We start from the raw sequence: 19,532 nt of genomic DNA, 5'->3' as shown, positions 1-19,532 counted from the left end.
CAAACACTCTTATTTAATGGCATACAAAACCAGGAAGGGAAAGCTTTCAAAGAGAAGAAGAGTTCCTTAAAATGGCCCATTTATTTATGCATTTGCATAATTTCTAGACTGTCCTGGCAAAATTTTTTAAAAATTCCAAGGTGGTTTACCAAAAATTGAGAATACAATTCCAATGGAAGAGAATACAGTTTTAAACAGTCTTTAGAAGCAACAGCAAAATATACCCAACCTATTCCCATATGCATTTGAAAAAAAGGAGGTGCTCGCGATGATATCAGAAGGATGAAGCATGCAGCATGATGTCACTGTGCAAATCCCACCCCTTTTGTATCTGCATGCAAGGTTAAAGAGCAGAATTTGCATCAGAAGCCATGTTTTGTCCCTTGTCTTCCTTGCCTTCTTTCTGGAGATGCCCACTAGTGTTTTTGGAAAAAGAGATCAGGGAATCACACACATTTGGGACCATGTAATCAAGGCAAGGCAAGGCAAGGCAAGGCAAGGCATAAATATAAATATAAATATAAATATAAATATAAATATAAATATAAATATAAATATACATGCACACATATACATATGCATACATACACGTATACTCACACCCTCCCCCCCCCCCCACACACACAGACAGACCCTGGAGCCTGAAAAACTATGTGTCATATGCCTGAAACAAAAAGCCTTGATTCATGGCATCATGATATGTGCATAACTATATGCTTCCAGGCAGGATTGGTCCAGGGCTACCCACTGAAGGCTATAGTTTGGGGATCTGCAACTTCCATTCCTAGTCCAACCCTCTGACTAGTTGGTATTCAGAACAAATATAAAACCTTATTTTTAAAATGGTGGTAATTGACATTTTATTGGCTATTGTTGATTAAAATTGTGGAATGGAGCACTTGGGATTTTTGCTGGGGTTCTTCAGAATATTGTAATACTTGTGTTAGCTATCAGTGTTCCTCAAAAGTTCTGAATATATATTTTAAATAGACAAAGATTCAAATAAAACAGGAGAAAGGAGAACCTGTGGAATGTAGCCATTTGTTTTTTTTTAATAAATCTCAGTCATTGCCTCTTGAATTCTAAGGTATGAACCTTCTGTTCATTTCTTAAAACCAGAGCAAAAGGAAAATCAATTAAAACTGAGGTGGGTGATATGTGACCCTGTCTGCATTCCTCAGCAATGCTAGGAATCAAAATTAATCCTTGAGCTAGAACGATATATGGTGCCAAAAATGTTAGTTAAATGTTTTTACTAGGGATACAGAAATTGTGCAGTTAGTCATATGCATAAACATGCACAAATTGGCTAAATTTGGAACATGAGCTGAGTTTGAGTTTGAGTATTTTATTTTATTTTGCTGTAGTAATAATCCCCACCATCCAGCTACCATTCCATGTTGGGGGAAGAGTCCTCGTGGGGAAATCATAATCCCAAATTTACCTCATTTAAACGCTTCCCACTTTTTGAAAAATGGCCATTCCCCCTAGTTTTATGGAGCACACGCTGTTCTGTTTGAAGGATTTTGCTCCTTTTTTGATGGCCCTCCATCTGTAGGGGGAGCCCAGTCCAATTCCAGTTGAAAGAGAACCAGTCTTCAGGAGGGAGAACAGCAACAACTTTCAACATGCCTGCCAAAAATTAAGAGCTAGACAACAAAGATGATATACTGGGCATCTTGTCACATGGCTTCTCTCATTATGGTAAATTTTGATAAATTTCGATTTAAATTGTAGTAATTATTTCTAGCTTTACATCTCTGCTTTTAAATTAGCACATATAGCCTCTATATACATTCCCATCACCCTATTCCTTTTGGTATAAGCAGCATTATACAGCGTGCAGAAAGGATATGAGAAATAGTAAGCCAAATACATTCAGGGCATGATATAAGAAAAGAAAATATGGCTGAAACTTTCATGTTAACACCATTCACTATACTCTTCCATCCTTGCAAACCATTCCTGCTTTCACCACATCTACAGTACACACTGCTTCATATGTTGCTCTTAAAACTTCTTCTCTCTTTCCTTTTGAGGGGCTTATCAATTCCTTCCAACCAGGGCTTTTTCAATCTATTTAGTACTGTACATCCTCCAAAAGTTGTTATGGCTCCATAGAGCCACAAGTTCTCCATCCTTGAAGCAAGATCTGGATTTTCATTGAGCAGAATATTGGATTTGGAGTCTACCAAAAAATTCTATGAGTCTTTGAATAAACCGTAAGATCTCAATTCAGTCTTCCATTTAATAGGAATCATTAGATTCCTAGGGATTAGAGTTGGAAGCAGGGTATGATGAAATGTCTCTTTCTAAAATTATTTTTCAAAATTCATTGATTTCTTTTAATTAATGCGCTAGATTGATACTTTGTGATGTATTTATTTGTTTAAGGTTCAAGTTGCAGGAAAATTTGTAACTGTCTTATTGGATCCACATTCCTACGATGTGGTGCTTTGGGAATCATACACCAAGCTGGACTTTGGCCAATATGCACGCATTTTAATGAAACGGATGTTTGATGTGAAGCTCCCTGATTATGATTCTAATGAGGAAAAGACCATGCTGAGAATGTAAGTGTAAATTTTATAGTGGGCATGCATGCATCAAGAAAACCATGATACATTCTGTGGACTAAGTCTTCTGAATACTCAGTTCAGGGACTCCAGCATATGTAGTAGCATCTTCTTTTAAATATTGAAAAGGCTGGGATTCAAGTGCTCATCTATAATGCTAAGCACTCTCTTTTTGCAACGTGTGATGACCTGTTGTAATGCATAGACCAGCTTTGTTTCTCCAGCTTTGTTAATAAAAGTCTGATAAGCAATGATATAAGTAATTCTTCAGTTACATTACATTCTTCCTGCCAATCAAAAGCTTTACAAATCTTGAGAGAGTAAACTTAAAAAGAACATCACCTTTAAATGCTGATAATAATAGGACTGGGCAATGCTTCAGATTTTATTCAGACGAGGTGCTTCAGAACATGCAGGAGCATGAATGCAGCACTTATTTGTGTCTCTTGAAAGCAGATGCATCTTTTTCTAGGATTGTGTGGCTACTTCAGGAGCACTTGCTATATGAATCACAAACAGGTGCTGCATTTATGCTCCCATGCATTCTGAAGTACCTCTTCTAAACTACATCAACACTGTGTAGCCATAGATAATATGTAACATTTATATTGTATTTTCAAGCAGAATAGTTCATGTGCAACCTTTTAAGATAGATCAATTTTATAGTTATATTTAATATATAAATAATCTTTTGGTTTATGAGATTTCAGGGAAACTCTGAACCTTGAAGAGGGAAAAATTGAGATCCATTTCCCTTTTTCCTGACCTCTAAGCTTATTGTTTCTGAGCTGGAAATCTCAGGCCTTGGAGAGTCCCCAAAGGGGATGAGGCAAATATTTAGAACACTGGTAAAATTCATCCAACTCTATTCCCTTCCACTGCTTTCCTATGGGACTTTATGAAAATGAGCAGGAAGAACAGAAAATGCTATTACTTCTCAATTTGGCTCTCTTGGTTGTTTGTCAGAACAATATTTGGAATCATCAGAGAGTTTCATTATTGAAATGCTTTGAATAGAGCACAAGATTTCTTTATTAATATATTTCTTAGATGTCTTTCAAGATAATTGTATTTCCAGGGGGGCGTATAAAAAAGGAATGATAAAAGTACCATACAGATGTTCCTCGACTTACAACCATTTGTTTAACAACCATTTGAAGTTACAATGGCACTGAAAAAAGTCCTTGCAGTTATGACTGTCGCAGCATCTCTGCAGTCACATGATCAGAATTCAGGCGCTTAGCAACCAGCATGTTTACGATGGTTGCAGTGTCCTGTGGTCACAAGATCTCTATTTGCGACCTTCCCAGCTGGCTTACGACAAGCAAAATCAATGGGGAACTGTGTGATTCACTTAATGACCATGGTGATTCGCTTAATGAGTGCTGCAAAAATATAAAATTGGGTGTGGTCATATGATGCCTCACTTAATGACCACACTGCTTAACAACAAATTTTCCAGTCCCTATTGTGGTTGTAAGTCGAGGACTACCTGTAAATGTAAACTACATAAAAATAGCCATTACCAAAAGTACAATTCCAGATGTCCAGCAGCAGCAAGCAAATATAATCAAGCCCTTTCAATTAAAAGTCTATCCTGCATGGAGATTTCAATCTGCATGGCTGGGAGCTGGGTCCAATAAGGTTAAGGAGTTTGTGCCCTCTATCAGCTTGTCTCACCTGACCCATGTTAGTGGTCACACCTCGGACCTTGTTTTTGTCTCTGAGCAAATGGTTGGTGATCTGGAGAAGGCGGAGGTTTCCATTATCCGATTGTCATAGTCAGATCACATCCTGATCCTGTTATATTTCAGGATCACCTCTGAAGGATGTGGGCCCATTCAAATGGTCTGCCTCAGATGCCTAATATGTCCAGTTTGTTCCAATGTGCACTTGGGGAGTTTCCCAGCAATCTGGCAGGCAGTTCTGTCCACTTTATGGAATGCAAATGGCATCAAGAAGCATCTCGAACACTGGACAGCACTACCACCAAGCAATCTCTTTTTGGTGGCCAATCTCAGTTGGTGCTTTGGTTTTTCAAGACCTTCTGGAAAATGAAGCACCAGAAATGATGCCTGGAACACTGGTGGAGGAAGACAAGACGCTAATGTGACCAAGTGTAGATAAGTGTCCATGTTCAGTGGTGATAAGGAAGCCAAAGTGTGCTTATTTCTCCTCCCTTACTGCATCAGCTTGTTGTGTTCTAGCAGCCTTATTTAGAGTAACCGACTCCCTTTTCACGACAGGACTAAATGAAGAACTTCCATCTGGCTGCTGTAATGAATTTATACAGCACTTAACCTATAAAGTCACTCAGATGCACCAAAACATCAACTCCTTCTGGATAGAGTCCCTTGTGGTGACTGGGGTACTATCTTGTGATGTTACCTTGGGCTTACTTTGGTCTGTGACCTCCAAGGAAGTGGATAGGATGCTGATTAGTTTGTCATTTACCACTTGCCTTTTGTACCCCTGCCCATCCTCACTGTTGTGAAGAATGGATGGAGAGGTAACCACCTGGATCTGACGGATTGTCAATGCCTCTTCATGAGAGGGGGAGTTCCCAGCAGTCTTGAAGGAAGCTGTGGTGCACCCCCTTCTGAACAGACCATCCCTGGATCCAGGGTTTTGGACAACTACCATTCAGTCTCCAACTTTCCCTTCCTAGGATAGGTTGTAAGACAATGGTAGTGGACCAGCTTCGCAGTGTCATAGATGAAATGGATCATCTGGACCCTTTTCACTCTGTCATGTGGAGTGCCACAGGGGTTGGTTCTCTTTCCCTTGCTCTTTAACATCTAAATGAAGTTCCTGGTGAGTTCATTCAGTAGCTCAGAGTGAGATAACACCAAGAGCTGTTTGATTGTAGAAGGGTACATATTTAATAAAGAAAGAAACAAACTAATAAATCCAGAGAGAACAAGCCTGTTGTAAAAGCCCTTTTACAAGCCAACAGTCTGTCTTTCTGTAAGGAATTCTGTTAGGTAGGGGCCTACTGACTCTGGATTGCCAATAGAAAGGAGAGGACTGGGACTGGAAAAGAGTGGCTGGGCTTAGGTGACCCTGTGAGTACGTGGCAGAGGTGAGATATGAACCAGGGATTTCCTGATGAGAAAGTCACTTACTACTATGGGCTTGTGTATGCGTGTGAAAAAGACTTTTGTGGCATCTGGCCTCTTCTGATAATAGTTTGTAGGAGTTTTCTTATTGGAAGGATCTCAGAATTGTGTGTCACTAAGGATGTTAGCATGCAAGTCCAAGTGAATTAATGTCAGGGTGCATGACTTTCCCATGCATGTTCCTTGTGAAAGACTGCAGAAAAACCACTGTAACTGGTCCCTTGGGATATTTCTGGAGTATTAGAGGGAGCAGCTGATGCATTTTTGGTTCACTAAGCCAATATGCTATCCCCAAAGTACAGTGAAGACCCATTTTAGCAATGAACTCTCAGGGGCACTGCCGTTCCTCCTTTCACAATGTGACCTCCTTCATAAAGCTGCTGTGAGGATGAAATGAAATTCAAGGCAAGATTTTCTCTAGAAATCTTATCTGCAGGAATGGCCACTGTGAGCACCTTATGTCAGAGGTCCCCCATAATTGTGTTCCCATGCGCAGCAGTGTTTTTGCCATCTCTGATATGCAACCAGAATTAGTATCAGCACTTGGCAATTACAAGGGCCTCCAGTACTTGAGAAGACCCACAAATGATGCCTAGAATTAAGGACTGGTATAAATCTAGTCCATGTTGTGTTACTGTGTTCATCAGTTATTCCTTTTTGTCATTTTTTTTTAGTGAATCCTTTTTTAAAAAAAAGATCGAAAGAAATTGCAGCTTCCTCAATATATCCAGTCTTGTACATTTTTATGTACATTTGCAAGGTGGTCTGAAACTTATGCTTGGAATATTTATCTACCCAAAAGTACATTTTATTTAGATCAACCAACCCTATGTTATTTTGTGGTTATGTTGATTTTATACACAACTTTCCCAAACATACTCTTTTCATTTGCAAATGAAGCATTCTACATTGTATGTGGAACTTTCCCAAAGAGCTCCTTTTCTTACTTAACTTTCCCAGGGGAGGACAAGGAGTGTCAGCTGACTCCATTTGCTTCTACCACCCATCCTGTATTGAAGTTTGCTTATGTGGGTCAGCCTCTTTTGGGAAGATTGCTTTCACGACCCTATCTGGGACTCCTAGGTTCTTCTTCCTGGAGCATTTCCCATGGCCCTGCCTGGATGGTTTTGCAGCACTCGATGTTCTTGCTGGGCAGCATAATCAGTGCTTACAAAATATTGTGGGCTGCAGAAAACTACTTGGAGGGCTGAATGCAGCCTATGGGCCATCAGCTGAAACCCCTGATAAATCCCCATTGAATAAATTATTTTAAACTGCAATCCTAAGCATACCTGGGAATTAGTCCCATTGAAGTCAGTGGGCCTTATGTCTGAGTAAATATGTATTGAATTCTAGTGCAATGTTTGTTGTGCATTTCTGTATAAGGCATGAATGTTCTCTTTTTCCACGAAAGCAAGGATTTTGTGAGGCAGACTATCAGAAACTCACAATGACTCCTAGCTAAGTTTCTAAGCATTATTTAAGAATTCTCAGTTCAGGGAATCTAAGTGGGAGGCAGGAAGGAGTTTCACAAAGTATTCTTGTGTTTTGCTTCTACAGGACTCTGAAGGACAAGAATCTTTCCAGCCTGACTAAGGCCATGTGCCTTAACTTGCAAACCATTCTGCTTCCTAGCCCCAGTAGAGCCAGTGGGCAGTGGAAAGAGGAAGACCTGTTTCAGCTCTCCTACAGCACGATGTTCAGGTGGGTATGGCATTTCTAAGTCCTAAACAAGGCTTCAAGGAGGTCTGCTTGGGTTTAATATGAAGGGGTGACAGGGCCTCCAACAGGGGACCTAAAGCCAACTTCTTAACCCCCTTGCTCTTCTTTTCTTTTCCTTTCCCTTGGTTCCACTACCTGTTCTCCTCTCTCAGTTAAACAATTGAGTAGTGACAGGAGGAAGAGAAAGGTGGCACAGCTCCCACTTGCTTTGCTTGCTCTCTCAATGACTGTACGTGGTCAAAGTGTAAAACAAAGAAGCTGTCATGAAAGCAGAACAAGGTAAGTGGTCCCACTGAGCTCATTTTGCTCCCCTGGTATCTGGAATAGGTTCTGCACCTTTTGATTATACAAAGAAATAGAAACTGAGTCCTCTTTCTGATATTAAATCATTCAACAATCTGGTCTCACACAATGGAGCTACCAAGCTGCAGAGTGTTGATAAAAGTGCTTGTTGAATTGCCACACACGAACAAACATGATGCAATATGCGCAGGAAATGTTTTCATGAAAAAGCAATGTTCAAATATCAGGTGAACATTGTAGGCCTGTGGGGGACCAAAGAACAGCCATGACCACATTTCAGAGTGTAAAATGCACGTTCCATATACAATCCAGCCTCTTGTCCAAAACTGATGGTAGATTTCACTGTTAACTACTCAGATTTGTACCCAGCTGTGGCCTTTAGAATGGGAGAAAATTGTCTCCTCTTTTTTTCTGATGAATTCCCTGAATGGCTTCCAAAGTACAATGTCTTCCAGTCCATATAAGGACTGGAAGGGACCTTGGAGACATCTAATGCAATCCTCCAGCCAGTACAGGAATTCATGATTACAGCATCCCCCACAGATGGCCTCCAGCGAGTCTTTAAGATCTCTGGGCAAGGAGAGCCCCCTACCTCTTGAGACACTCTATTCCATTGTTGAACATCTTTTATCGTTAGGAAATCCTCTCTGCTCTCCAGGTGAGAGCTACTTCTTTGTAATTTAAATCTACTATTCTTGTCTTCTCTTCTGAAACAGCTCTGGACCATTCTGCCTGGTAACTCTTCAGATACTTGAAAAGTGCTATCATGTCTTCCTGAAGTCAGCTAAATAGATCCAACATCTTCAACCATTCCTTCTTAGTTTCTGGGTTCCTTATCATTTGGTTGCCTTCCTCTGGGCATGCTCCAGTTCGTCAATGCCCTTCCTAAAATGTAGTGCCCAGTACTGGATACATTTGTCTGTGCTGAAATTCATCTTGAATCCTGACACTTCCTCCAAAGACTTTGCTATCCATATATTTGTGTAATCTGCAGATTTGATAATATTTTCTAAGCCTTGATCAAGTCTTTTATAAATGTATTGAACAACACAGGGCCAAGAATGGAGACCTATGGTATGCCAGTTGATACCTTTCAGCCTGATGTGAAATCACTGATGTACATTCTTAGGGTACCATTGTTCAACCATGCTGTGTCTCCTACTGTTTGAAGTCTCTTAGCCATAGAGAATAGCTTTCAAGGGAAGGAATGTTGACAAATAAGCATGGCATTGTTTCTTTCGCAAGAGGAAGTGCTTTCTTTAATGCACAGTTCAGAAGTGAACCCAGTCCAAGATTCCAATTTAACAACCCTTTTCATTAAGTGAGCCAAATAATATCAGGATAAGAAACCCTCCTCTATGGTCAGAAACCCTTCCTCTAGCATCAAGGAACTGGTACTGGAATTGAGAGAGAAGAAAGAGGGACTTTCACCTGGTTGATAGAGTGGCTGGTTATGTTTTCAGTAGAAGAGGTTGTTCAGCATTGTGTTGTAGTCCCAACACATTTGAAGGATGCCAAACTGGAGAAACAAAGAACAGAGGATGAAAGGTTTATAATAGAAGGAGAAATTATACCATCTGTATACAAAACAAATGGTATAGGATGTCAAGGGATTTGCTTTATCTATTCATAAGAACCGTGATATTTATAATATATTGTAAAATGAAATTTTTAAACAACTGTTTTAATCCCTTCCCTTCCCAACTCTGCAGAGCTGGATTCCTGACACTGTATGGCAATGAAAGCAGGAGTTATGAAGATCTTAATAGTCAAGCTAAAGACCGAGTTCATTCGATGGAAGTTTATAATGCATATTATAAACTAGACCGATTCTTGATGAAAGCTGCTCGCTCAACTTTGAATGTAGGTGGGTGTCATTGGTAAAGAAATCTCACTTTTAAAATTTCAGTCCTTTGTAGATTGAGACCTAGGCGTAGGCAAAAGTAAGTTCACTTCTTAGAAGTGCAACCAGGGCTACTTGTGATGCCTATCTATAGTGTGTTTGCACTTCTTATTTAAAGGTAACTGTAATTTAATTAAATGTAACCTTCAGTTTTCAGAGGGGTACGTGTAGCAAAAAAGTATTAATAGCTGATTATTAGCAAAAACAATAATGAGTCAGTAGATTAACAGATTATTTTTTGGATTCATAGTTCACTTCGTAAGATGCATCTGATCTAGAGGATTGTAGTCCCCAAAAACTTGTGCTGTATGGAAATAGCTGCAGTGGAAAGTCAAGTGATGTGATCATTCTGAGAGTTGTTTCCAATTATAAAGGGCATTTTTGCTACAGATTATTGATTTTTCAGTGGAACAGATCTGCCTGTGGAAGGGCATGGTGTCAGTCCATCAGAAAAATAATGCATGTTTCAAGTTCAGTTGGGATCCATTGTGAAATAGACGATGGATGGATGGATGGATGGATGGATGGATGGATGGATGGATGGATGGATGGATGATAGATGAATAGATGATAGATTGATAGGGAATGAAAAAGTAGAGCTTCCATGTTTAATTTCATTCCCATCCTTATACTGTACCTAGTCTTCTAACAGATAAAGCTGCTGCTTATCTGTTAAAGAGATTTTCCCAGGAGCAAAACAAACAAAAAACCTATAAAATGCTGAGTAAATATGATTCATTAATAGTATAAATGAAACCTCAGAAAAGAGGTGATGGTAGTAATATCCTTGTTGGTGGTGGTGGTTCTTTTTAATTCCTGAAACGGTAGCAAACAACTACATCTTTTAAATGCCGTTAGCAATCTATTGGGAAGAGGGAATTTACAAGAGGAAATTTACAAACAGTAGATGGCGTCATTGTGTAACCTTTTAGATCCATTTCATTATAGGCAGTTCAAAAAGATAGGTCCATCCAGCCTTCCTCATCTTGCAGGGTGAGATAAGAGGGTAATTTTATAAAGATTCAGTCAATGTTCTCAGCGCAAGCTTACAAAATAAGCAGAACTCTTTCTCTTGCCCAGTGTTTAAATTGGCAAAGGTATTTCAGGGAAAAGAATTACTGCTAAGTACAATCCTACCCTTTTCAAATCCTGATGCACCCTTTCATCCATCAACCTGAGCTCTCTTGCATCTCTCATCACTTTGGGATAAAATGAATAGCTTAAAATGGTTGCTCTCGTTGACAGCTGCAGAACCTACTGTATTATGGCTTGCCACCATTTCCCCCTGTATGGTGATTGTTTGAAGCTCCTCTGATATGTAAAGGTCTGAACCTGCACCTATAGTTGCTAAGGCCTACCTGCAATTTGTTTCAGCTTTAAGACCATAAAATACCTAATGAGAACTATGCCTTGTTCAATAACAGAGTACATATTTTTCTAAAACATATTGGTACAAGCTCAGATTAGGCATCCTGAAACCGGTATAATTGATGGACTCCTATCTCTAAATTTCTGAGGAGCAGAAATTACTTCCGAGTAGATATGCCTCAGTGAGAACCAGTTTGGTGTAGTGGTGAAGACATCAGCTAGAAACCAGGAGACTAGGAGTTCTAGGCCCACCTTAGGCACAAAGCCAGCTGAGTGACCTTGGGCCAGTCACTCTCTCTCAGCCCTAGGAACCAGGCAATGGCAAACTACTTCTGAAATCTTGCCAAGAAAACTGCAGGGACTTGTCCAGGTAGTCGCCAGGAGTCAACACTGACTTGAAGACACCAAAAGAAAAGAAAAAAAGATATGCCACAGACTGTTATTTGGGGAGATAGATAACATACAGCCAGATCATGCATAAATGATAATAAGTAAATAAGTAGATCATCAATTATTACAGCACCTTGTCAAACATATAAACATCCAGCACAAATAATTGTGCTTCCCACAGCAATTTACCTGGGGAATACAGCTTGTAAAAAGTGAAGAAATAAGCTTGTGTATGCACCAGTTCTTCTAATGAGTGTGTGTAAGAGACTCTGTAGATGCCAGTGTACTTCCTACCAGTGGGTCCCCCAGGCTGATAAGCAACAGCACCCACCTCACTAATCATATGCAGCTTGCCTGCTCCTCCCTCCCCCCCTCCCCCCTTCCCCTTCCTCTCTCAGAGTTCTTTTTTTTTTTATAAATTTTTTATTTTTTACAACAAACACAAACAAACAATAGCATAAAAAACATAAAAACCATCTTCCATTTTAAACCGTGTGTCAGCCAGTTACCAATCATTTGTGCCATCCTTTCATAGTCTTCACTCACCATTTATATAGAGTCTCATGTCATCTATCCAACACATATTTATATATTTATCAGTTATCAATTATTATTCATTTGTTACTAGTCTATAACACCAGCTTTCATAATAAGATTTGTATCATTTTTATCCATTGATTATATATATATATATATATATATATATATATATATATATATATATAGTAATTTATATCAATTTGTCAAGTTTCTATTATATAATTTGCTGATCTATTACATTACTATATCTTTTCGTCCAACCATTGATAAAACAAATCCCATATCATATAAAATTGTTTGTCTTCTTGCTCTCTAATTTCAAATGTCAATTTACTCATCTCAGCACATTCCATAATTTTCTTAATAACGTCCTCCTGCATAGGTACTTTTTCATTCTTCCAATTCTTAGCAAATACAATTCTAGCCGCTGTCAAAACATTTACAATCAGATATTTCAGTTCTTTACTATATGTTTCCGGTATAATTCCCAGTAAAAATGTCTCTGGTTTAAAGTCTATATGTTGTTTTGTCATTTTTTCCAGCCATGTATGGATTTTAATCCAATATCTTTTAGCTTCTGGGCATGTCCACCACATATGGTAATATGTGCCGGGCTTCTGATGGCACTTCCAACATTTATCAGACTTGTTCTTATACATTCTCGCAATCCTCCCTGGGGGTAAATGCCACCTGTAAAACATCTTATACAAGTTTTCTTTATATGCAGTTGACATTGTCATTTTATAGTTTTGAGACCATAGTTTTTGCCACTTCTCTAAATCAATTCCATGTCCAAAATTTTTCCCCCATGCAATCATTGTTTCTTTAACCTGTTCTTCCTCCATTTTAAATTCTAGTAAATGTCCATAAAGTTTTTTGATCACCTTTTCATCAGTACCCATCAAAATTTTATCTAAAACAGTCAGCTCATCATAGATACCTTCTGCTTTAAAATCTTTATCGAATCTAGATTGTATTTGCAAATATGAAAACCAATTCATTTTTATACCTTGTTCTTCCAACGCTTGCATAGTTTTAAGTTCACCCTTTTCATTCAATATCTCAGTATATCTAACTGTTTGTTCCTTTTTATATGTTATTGGATAAGAAAAGGCTTCGATAGTGGATATCCATCGTGGAACTTTTAAATAATATTGTCTTCTTGTCTTCTCCCAGTTTAAAAACAATGCCTCTCGAATATAGTGCCTTCTAAAATAGCCCTGTGTTTTCGTTCCCTTATACCATAAGAAAGCATGCCAGCCCAACAACAGGTCATGTCCCTCTAAGGTCAATAATCTGTTATTTCTTAAAGTTATCCAATCCTTTACCCACATCAAATTTGTCACCTGATAGTATAATTCCCAGTTAGGCAAGGCAAACCCACCTCTTACTCTTGCATCTTGTAGTAATTTAAGCTTTATTCTTGCTTTTTTACCCTGCCAGATGTATTTCAATACAATTTTATTTAAATATCAAAGAACTCTTTCCCTAGACGAATTGGAATTGTCTGGAATAGATATAATATCCTAGGCAATATATTCATCTTAATAGTGGATATTCTCCCAATCATTGATAATTGTAAATTCTCCCATTTTGTCAAATCAGTTGCAATCTGTCGTTTAAGTTTAACATAATTATCCTCCTTCAATGTACTACATCTTGGTGTAATATATATCCCTAGGTATTTAACCCTGTTTGTGACCTGTATTTCTAAAACTTCTTCCAATTCTTTCTTTCGCCTTGCTAGCATATTCTTTGTTAATATCTTTGTTTTATCTTTATTTTTAAACCTGCTACTTTTCTATATTCTTCTATCTTTTCAATTAATTTAGATGCTGTTTCCAATGGATCCTCTAGTATAAATACTAGGTCATCCGCAAAGGCTTGCAATTTGTACTCTTCCTTTTTGATTTTCATTCCTTTTATTTCTTTCTCTTCTCTTATATTCCTATTCAATACTTCTAATGTTAAAACAAACAACAAGGGCGATAGTGGACAGCCTTGTCTCATCCCTTTTGTTATGTCTATCTGTTCTGTTAAATCTCCGTTTATCATGATCTTTGCAGTCTGCTTATGGTATATTGTTTCAATGGCCTGAATAAATTTTTTGCCAAAGCCCATTTGTGCCAATTGCAATAACATAAATCACCAACTCACGTTATCAAAGGCTTTTTGTGCGTCTAAAAATATCAAGGCCATTTGCTTTTCAGGATGTGCCTCATAGTATTCCAGAGTGTCCAGAATTACTCTCATATTGTCTTTAATTTGTCTCTTTGGCAAAAATCCGTTTTGATTGGCATGGATAAAGTTATTTAAATATTTTTTTAGTCTTTCTGCCAATATTGAAGCAAAAATTTTATAATCTGAATTTAATAGAGATATAGGTCTGTAATTTTTAACCTGTTGTGGGTCAGTGTCCTCTTTTGGTATAAGTGTGATATATGCTTCAGTCCATGTTTTGGGTATCCTCTTCTTTGTCATAACCTCATTCATAACTTCCAATAGTTGGAGGCTCAATATGTCCTGAATCTCTCAGAGTTCTTGATCTCTGCTCTAACGCATAGAACAGTATTTCCCAACCTGATGCCTTCTAGATGTGATGGACTTGAAATCCAGCAATCCTGCAGGCAGCTAAGAAGTATGAGACCTGAAGATAATTACATCCTGGGTGAACCAAGCTTAGAAACAATTTGATTTGAGGATCAAATTCCTGCTCACCTATGAAATTCACCTGGTAGCGTGAGGGAAAGCTACTTTCATTAATTATTACCCTTCTCAAATAAGGGCCCCAAAGGCCACTGCCAGCAAAAAATGCTTTATTAATTTATTTTAATAAAAACGTAATAAAATTTGAGAGTACCTCTGCTTTGCAGGGCTGTTCTCAGGATGAAATAAGATAAGCCTTCCAGGTATACTGCTCTGATTTTATTGGAGGGAGGACAGAATATTAGTGTGGCCCTAATAATAACAACATATCATTCACATTTATCTCTCTGATGGTTCTCTGTACCCAGTGGAAAAGTGGAAATTTTGCAATATCAGGAAGGATCTCTGGAAGTTTTTTTCTGTGGAAAGACTGGACAGCAGAGCAAACCAAAGTGTTTGGTTGAACATCTACAGGCAGCACTTGGTAGACCTTGGTGTGAATGAAGATATGCAAACTAGAGCCATGGTGCTGCAACTCTGGAGTACTCAGGTAAGAATGCAATTTCACTTTCTGTCTTTACTTCTTTTTCAGGTTCGCAAGCTCAAGATCCATCCTCTTACATGAACTATTTATACACAAAGGGTGGAGTCAGGAAAAAAAATACCTATGGCTCAGAATCTATTGAAAGTGAAAATGTAGTATGCAAATCTCAGTATTGCATCATGGACCACTAGTTTCTTCATTAGATCCCACTAGATCTTCAGAGGGATGCTGGAAGGGGTGGAAGAGTGGACAAGGGAGAAAGTGGGATGAGGTCTCTCTTCCCTCTCTGTGTCTGTATCTGAGAAAAGGTGCATGTGAATGAGCGAGAAGCTTCATGGTCTTGAGGGCCAAAGTGCTTGCTCATTCATTGGTGATCATTGCTGATAGGTACCCTGGTTTTCTTTAAAGACCTCCATGCATGTACTATCCAAATACTATTAATGTTTGTATAGTGTCAGTCTTCTCTTGGGAGGGAGGGAGGAGAGCCTGCATCAAATCCAATTGATTTGGCATCAGTAACACTGATCTGATCAATACTATGCATGCCAATCTCTCCAATAGTGGACTTCGTATTTATATCTTCCCTTTGTGTGTTCAGGATATGACTGGGAAAGGAATACCTGTGTGGAAAATCTGTCTGTCTGCATGTAGATTGTTATAACTGGATTTACATGATTGAAATTAATGGCCCCTAACATAAATAGAGGAGTGATTTTTTACTTGATCCCTTTGGAATTGTCTTCCCTTGACTGCCATAAGGTACATAAGTAAACTCAGAAAATATGTGAGTTTCTATAGCATGTGCAATAATTGCAATAGTTCCTGTTTGGTTTCAAATATTCAGCTCACTCCCACTTTCCACCTTCAGCTTTAAAACCCTTGATCATTGCAGACTGTTCTGGAAGATGCTCTAATTCAGTGTTTTTCAAACTGGGAGTTGAAGTCCACACATCTTAAAGTTGCCAAGTTTGAAAAACACTGCTCTAATTCACGTAAAAAAGGTTGGGCAAGCTTTTTTTTTTTTTTTTAACCCATGGTCTCTTGTAGAAAAGAGGGCTGAATGCTGTAGATGACCAGTCTAAAGCTTAATTCTTAATTCTAAATCTTGCCAAGAAAATTGTAGGGACTGGTCCAGGCAATTGCCAGGAGTCAACAATAACTCAAAGGCACCAAGAAAAAAATATGTAGGAGAAGGTTTGTTTGTTTGGGGTTTTTTTAATATTCTTTTGCTTATGTGCTTCTAAATTTATTTTAAACTTGGGAATCAATTGAAAAGTGAGGAGATGGGAATTGCTGGAGGTTGTGGAAATGTTCGTTTATTCTAAGTAATATTGTTAATGTATAATTAATTTAATCACCCAACCCCCCTTTTGGAGTGCAGCCCCTGAGATGTCTTTCAAAGTTCCAATAAAAGTTGTGCTCTTATGTTCTAGAGAATATAGCCAAAGTAACTTGAACAGTCCTCTGCCTGGGCATAAGGGAGCTGTGGCCATTCAAAACTTGGGACTAGACTCCCAGCAGTCCAGGCAGTGTAATCATAGTTATCAGTTATCAAAGATTTGAAAGTTGTAATTTTTCTACATCTGGAGAGGCACAGATTCCCTAGTCTTCACCAAGGGAGATCCTTAACTCAAAGTATCCTGATTTCTGGCATGCAGGATCACCTTTATGGAAGCAACCACAATCAAGTGATAGAGCACAAACATTGCATGCACATATCGACTCTAAGCTTTTGAGTTCCAAACAGGGTGGGAAGATCTCTCTGAAACACTGAAAAGCTGCTGCTGATGGTGTACTGTAGAAGTACTAAGCTAAAAGTACAAGCAGCAAGATTCCAGCTAAGGTAATTTGCTGTGTCCAAAAACAGTATTTATGGTTGTTTCCCAAGGGGTCCCTCAGTTTCCCAGAATATAATCGGGAACCCCTGGTCTAAAATATTTGATTTCCTGTCACTTTCCTACAAATATCCCCACTTGTGTTAGTGAATCTGCTCCCAAAGACATTCCGTGCTTCGGTTCCTTTATATTGCAAAGACTCTGAGAGATAATAAGAATTTTTAGAATGCAGTTTTCAAGGAGGCAAGAAAGACTTTTTCCTCTACAACATGAATAAATCCATTTGGTTGCCACATTAATAATTAAAAGCCTGGATGCACTTTGATTCTCTCTCCTCCACCCCATTTTAAATGGCTGCACTTTAATTAAAAGAACAGCCACCCCTCTAAAAAACCCAAGCAGAACAAAATCTTGCATTTCCCCCTTCCAAAATCAGCATGTATTATTTATACTTTGCACTTCTCTCTATTGGATTTAATGTACTCTTGATGTACTTGGTATCAACAATAGTGCTGTATTGCATTTCGCTTAATCATCTCAATTTTAAGAAGTGAGCAGAGAAAAATAGGCAGTGCTAGGGTTTCCTGTATTCTTCTATTTTTCAGATTCTGAAATAGGGGCATTTCCATGAGAAGCAGTGGTGGGAAAGAACTGCCATGGTTAGGGAACACTGAGTTGTTCCCCAGAACCAATTCCCCACGTTGCACTGATTGAGGCTTGCTTGCTTATTTATTTATTTATTTCCCCTTAGGCAGCACCTGACTCCAGTCCAGTTTGGGTGGCTCACAGCATAAAAACAAATAGCAAATATACAAAACGCATATAACAATACCAATAACAAGATGGCCAAACCAAGTGACAAGGCAAACACATCATATATTCACAAGGGGCTCTAACCATCTTCTTGCCAGCCACATGTTCATCTTAAGGTCTCTCACATAAGGATGGCCAATATCTTAAAAAGGAACTCTAAAGAATACGCATCAGTCCTCATGTAGGGCCCCTTTACAATACCCTGGAATGCCTGGATGATGGAACTCCGCCATAATTGGGAACGTAGCTGTGTATCATGATAATGCAAGTCTGATACATTCCTTCCTTCCTATGTGCTCTAAGGATGTCAGGATCCTTCCCAAGAATAATCTAAGTTAGTTTGTAGTATCAATTCTAAGAATGATAAAAGAGAAAGAAGTATCTCTGGGGAAAAGGGGAAGGAGGGAAGAGAAAAGAAATCATAAAAGTAATACAAGTCTAAGAGGTACACTGTAAAATAATGAAAGACTCAAGAAAGTGTTAACAGAGGGAAATAATCAGGAAGGAGTAAGAACAGGAGACGTGAAGTGAAGAATTTAATACTGGGCGGAGAAAGATGTTAAGTGCAGGGAAGGTTTCAAGGTTAAAGGTGAAATCTAACTAAAAGGAATAAAATAGAAAAAGAGCAAACCCTTAAAAATGTAAAAAGATAAGATTTAAAAGTGACACAAATCACAAACTGCTAACTTAATCATGGAAAACTGAATATTTGGTCTCCACCTATTACCATCATTCTTTAGGGGAAAAAAATCTGCAAGATACAGATTTTTAAAATAGTGAGAACATGAAGACCAAATGCAACTCCTCGGAGTAATACAGAAGGGTATCTGACCGTAGAGGCATCTTCATGAAATCTTCTGCAGATTTTAATAGCCAGACAGCTTTATAATGGGAGAGGCATACTCAGCTTCTGCCCTTGGCATGGTGACAGACTGTGCAAGAAGCTCCATAATATTTTTGTTTATTTTTGCTCTTACTTGTGGTCACTTGAAGTATCTCAGGACCAAATGAAAGGTTTGAAAGTGTCCAAAATGGCCTGCCGAAGGATTGTCATAGTTCTGCTGCAGAACCTCTTTTTGTTAAGTCACCAGGGGAAATATAACAGCAGCCCCGGCAATGAAGGCAATCTTGAATCCAGGTCAGTGGGAAAAAATGGACATTAGGAATATTCTGGAGTTTTATATAACCTGGCAGTGCACGGGGGTTCCCACACAACTACTGTTCAGCCCAGTTTATCAATGGATCAGGGGGTCACAATGCAAAACTCTTAGGAGGAGCACTTCCCATTATATTTCACTTTCCAGGCCAGAGCATCTGTGAATGCTAGGAATATAGATCATTCTAAAATTGAACCAGAAGAAAAACCATGACTACTAGATCTGACATTGATTCAGCTACTGAACAATTTGCAAGTATTCCAGGTTATTATGGTCAATCCAAATTTCCCCAGCATTTTGAGCTCCTTCCAGTAAATGCCTCCAAGTTTCAAAGGCTACCAAGCAGTCAAGCAGTCCTTGTCCTGGACAGTGTAGTGCTGTTCCAGTGGGTTTAACTTTCTTGAGAAATAAGCACTGAGGATTAAGGTCTGTGTTTTCACTGCATCTTATAGCAAAATGCCCTTATTGCAACATCAGAAGTACCAGTTTCCATTACAAATGGCCAGGTAGAGTCAGGATGTTGCAGGATGGGGTGGACAGAGAAAACCTCTTTTAGCTTTTTGAAGGGTTTCTGGACTAGGGTACCTCATCTAAATACTGTAGAGCCAATGGGTTA

At 38.7% G+C, this 19,532-nt stretch overlaps 1 protein-coding gene across 3 annotated transcripts in view; it reads left to right on the top strand.

The window, feature by feature from the left end:
* Positions 1-19,532, top strand: part of PTGIS (prostaglandin I2 synthase) — a 48,003-nt gene that overhangs the window by 13,179 nt on the left and 15,292 nt on the right. For all 3 annotated transcript variants that reach the window (XM_088153719.1, XM_088153718.1, XM_007431191.4), the window contains exons 3-6: positions 2,395-2,573; positions 7,256-7,399; positions 9,433-9,587; positions 14,936-15,117. In XM_088153719.1, the coding sequence (XP_088009845.1) occupies positions 2,395-2,573; positions 7,256-7,399; positions 9,433-9,587; positions 14,936-15,117 (660 nt within the window). The remainder of the gene's footprint in view (positions 1-2,394; positions 2,574-7,255; positions 7,400-9,432; positions 9,588-14,935; positions 15,118-19,532) is intronic.

This window comes from Python bivittatus, unplaced genomic scaffold (genome assembly GCF_059951505.1).
Source record: "Python bivittatus isolate LINGU-HERP-01145 unplaced genomic scaffold, Pbiv_v1 ctg000700_np1212, whole genome shotgun sequence".
Classification (NCBI taxonomy): domain Eukaryota; kingdom Metazoa; phylum Chordata; class Lepidosauria; order Squamata; family Pythonidae; genus Python; species Python bivittatus.
Note: the sequence above shows the minus strand (reverse complement) of the source record. Positions and strands in the feature narration are given on the sequence as shown.